The sequence below is a fragment of the Emiliania huxleyi genome (genome assembly GCF_000372725.1).
Source record: "Emiliania huxleyi CCMP1516 unplaced genomic scaffold EMIHUscaffold_286, whole genome shotgun sequence".
Classification (NCBI taxonomy): Eukaryota; Haptophyta; order Isochrysidales; family Noelaerhabdaceae; genus Emiliania; species Emiliania huxleyi.
Window position 1 is genome coordinate 121117 of NW_005199885.1, and position 2909 is coordinate 124025.

General features: G+C 71.7%; 1 protein-coding gene across 1 annotated transcript in view; it reads left to right on the top strand.

Moving 5' to 3' along the window:
• Positions 1 to 242: 242 nt before the first annotated feature.
• The window catches only part of EMIHUDRAFT_116290 (hypothetical protein), a gene marked incomplete at both ends in the record, with an annotated part of 4491 nt that continues 1824 nt past the window's right edge, over positions 243 to 2909 (top strand). Inside the window, 4 exons of the mRNA XM_005776047.1 lie at positions 243 to 260; positions 308 to 716; positions 915 to 1633; positions 2122 to 2397. Coding sequence (XP_005776104.1) covers positions 243 to 260; positions 308 to 716; positions 915 to 1633; positions 2122 to 2397 — 1422 coding nt within the window. The remainder of the gene's footprint in view (positions 261 to 307; positions 717 to 914; positions 1634 to 2121; positions 2398 to 2909) is intronic.

Genomic DNA, 2909 nt, shown 5'->3' on the forward strand with positions numbered 1-2909 from the left:
AAGAAAGCAGAGACCTCTCTGTCTTTCTCTCTATCTGTCTGGTTGTGTCTCTCTATATCTCTGTCTCTCTCTCTCTCTGTATCTATCTCTCTCTCTCTCTCTCTGTCTCTATCTCTCTCTATATCTCTCTCTCTATATCTCTCTCTCTCTCTCTCTCTCTCTCTAGATAGGAGATGGATAGAGAAGGAGCAGGTCCCCGATCGCCGAGTTCTCGGCTATATCTCCCGAATGTACCTCGGCTTATGAGGCTCTCCACCGCGGTGGGCAGCACCACCGCGCTCATCCCCCGCCCGGAGGCCATGACGAGGAGGCGGCGGAGGAGGAGGAGGAGGAGGAGGAGGAGGAGGAGGACGAGAGCGAAGGCGAGGATGCGGACGACGAGGACGAGGCAGGCGCCGGCTTTGGGGAGGGTGAGGGCGAGGAGGACGCTGACGAGGCCGACGACGACGCCGGCGACACTGACGAGGAGGAGGAGGGGGAGGAGGAGGAGGGCGATGAGAGTGAGAGCGGCGAGAGTGAGGCCGGCGAGGGCACTGGCATGATGGACATCCATCTTGCCACCGACATCGCAGAGGGAGGGGAGGAAGAGGAGGAGGAGGAGGACGTCGACTACGACCCTGCAAAAGACCCGTATGCGGTGGCGGACGACGACGCCGACGACGCCGACGACGCCGAGCCTCCTGCCGCGACGACAGCAGGCACTGCCGCCGCCGCCGGTGCGTCTCCGCGCCAGCGCGCTGCGCCGTCGCCTTCGCGGGAGTCGACGCCTGCGCGGAGGACCCGCTCTCGGCTCGGCTCACCGAGCGCGCGGTCGGGCAGCTCACCCGCGCCACCCTCGTCGGCGGCCGCGCGCGCCGGGCGCGCAGGCAGCGGTGGCCGACGCACGCGCAGCGCCGCCGCGTCGCCGCGCCCAGGCGGCGGCGCGACCCCGTTGCGGCGTCCGCCCGCGGCGCTGCGCGACGCGGCGAGCCGGTCTGCGGCGAGCCGGTCTGCGGCGAGCCGGTCTGCGGCGAGCCGGTCTGCGACACCGTCCCGCCGCTCCCGCGACGACGCGCCGCACCCTTCCGACGGCCGACCCTCCGACGGCATTGCCAAGCGCACCCGCGCGCACGTCTCGCTGGAAGCGCAGCAGCTAGAGGACTTGGAGGCGATGCTGGCTTCGGACAGCGACGGCGAGCGCGAGGGCGAGCAGCACGTGGCCAAGCGGCGGCCAGGTCCGAAGGCGGGCGAGGCGGGCGAGGAGGGCGGCGAGTGGAGCCGCTTCCTGGTGCAGATGCGCGAGCAGGGCGACGAGGCGGACGAGGAGGAGGAGGACGAGGATCGCGACTACCTGTACCGCGGCGACGACGGGGCGGTCGATGAGTGGGAGGACGAGCTGGGCGAGGTGTCGGATGAAGAAGTGCAGCAGCTGCTCGGCGACACGGGGGCGACCCGCTCCTCGGCGCGGGCGCGGGGGCGGCGGCCGCCCTCGGCGGCGGCGGCGGGGGCGGCCGGAGGGGCGGATGTGGCTGGGGGGGGCGGCGCGGCCGGCGGCGCGGCCGGCGAGGCGGCCGAGCCGGGCCTCCGCTTCTCGGACGAGCAGGTGCGGCGGCTGCAGATCCAGCTGCACGTGCACACGCAGCTGCTGGCGCAGGTGATGCGCCGCGGGCACACGGCAAGCTCGGCCGTCGTCCCGGACAATCTCGGGGTGATCTCGGCTCATCTCGGAGAGCAGGTGATGCTCCTCGCCCGCGAGGCGCTCGGCAGCGAGCCGCGCTTCCTCAAGGCTTGCCACACGCCCCACCCACAACCACCGCCCACAACCACCCTCGCCGCCCAAGGCTTGCCACACGCCCCACCCACAACCACCGCCCACAACCACCCTCGCCGCCCAAGGCTTGCCACACGCCCCACCCACAACCACCGCCCACAACCACCCTCGCCGCCCAAGGCTTGCCACCGCCCCACCCACCACCACCCTCGCCGCCACCGCCGCCCTCGCCGCCCTCACCGCCACCGCCGCCACCGCCGCTTCCACCTCTTCATCCCCCTGGCCACCCTCGCCGCCGTCGCCCCCGCCACCAGAGCCGCACCCACCTTCACCGCCGCCGGCACCGCCCCCATGCCCGCCCGGCCTCGAAGGTTGCGATGCTTCCGTACGCGATGCTGACGGAGCTATGCGCCTACTGCGACATCTCCCTCGCCTACCTGCAGCTGCGGGCCCGGCCGACGTACGCGACACTCCTCGCGCCCGCGCTGCCGGACGAGGCACACCGCGACGCGCCCACGCCCGCCGAGTCGCCGCACTCGGTCTTTTCGGTGCCCGGGATGCACCTTCTGCCGCCGCTGCTCCTTGGCGACTCGCTCGGCCTCAAGCGGGTCTACGACGCGGGCTCGGCGCGCGCGCGCGAGGAGATGGTGAAGAAGGGGCTGCGAGCCGCGGACGGCGGCGACTTCCGGCTCGCCGAGGAGCTGCGCAGGCTGGAGCCGCACCCGAACCGCGGGTACGACATGTCCAGGACACGTCCACGACATGTCCACGACGTGTCCCGCAGGCTGGAGCCGCACCTGAACCGCGCGTACCTGCCGGTGCGCGAGTCGAGCTCGAGCCGCTCGACCCTGTGCCCCGCCGAGGTGCTCGCCACCAGCCGCCCCGCCCCCGCCGCCGCAGCCCCCGTCGCCGCCGCCCTCGTCGCCGCCGCCCTCTCCGCCGCCCCTCCCCCCGCCTGGTCGCTGCCGCCCTCGTTTCTTCCTTTGCCGTCGCTCGCCCTTTCCGCCGCCCTCGTTTGTCTGTCCTTCCCGTCGCCGCCCTTTCCGCCTCCTTCTTCGTCGGCTCTCGCCGCTCTCTTTTCCGCTCTCCTCCGTCCTTCCTCTCTCGCTCTCTCTCGTCCGCTTCCTCCTTCTTCCCGCTCGCTCTTCTTCTCCCTTCC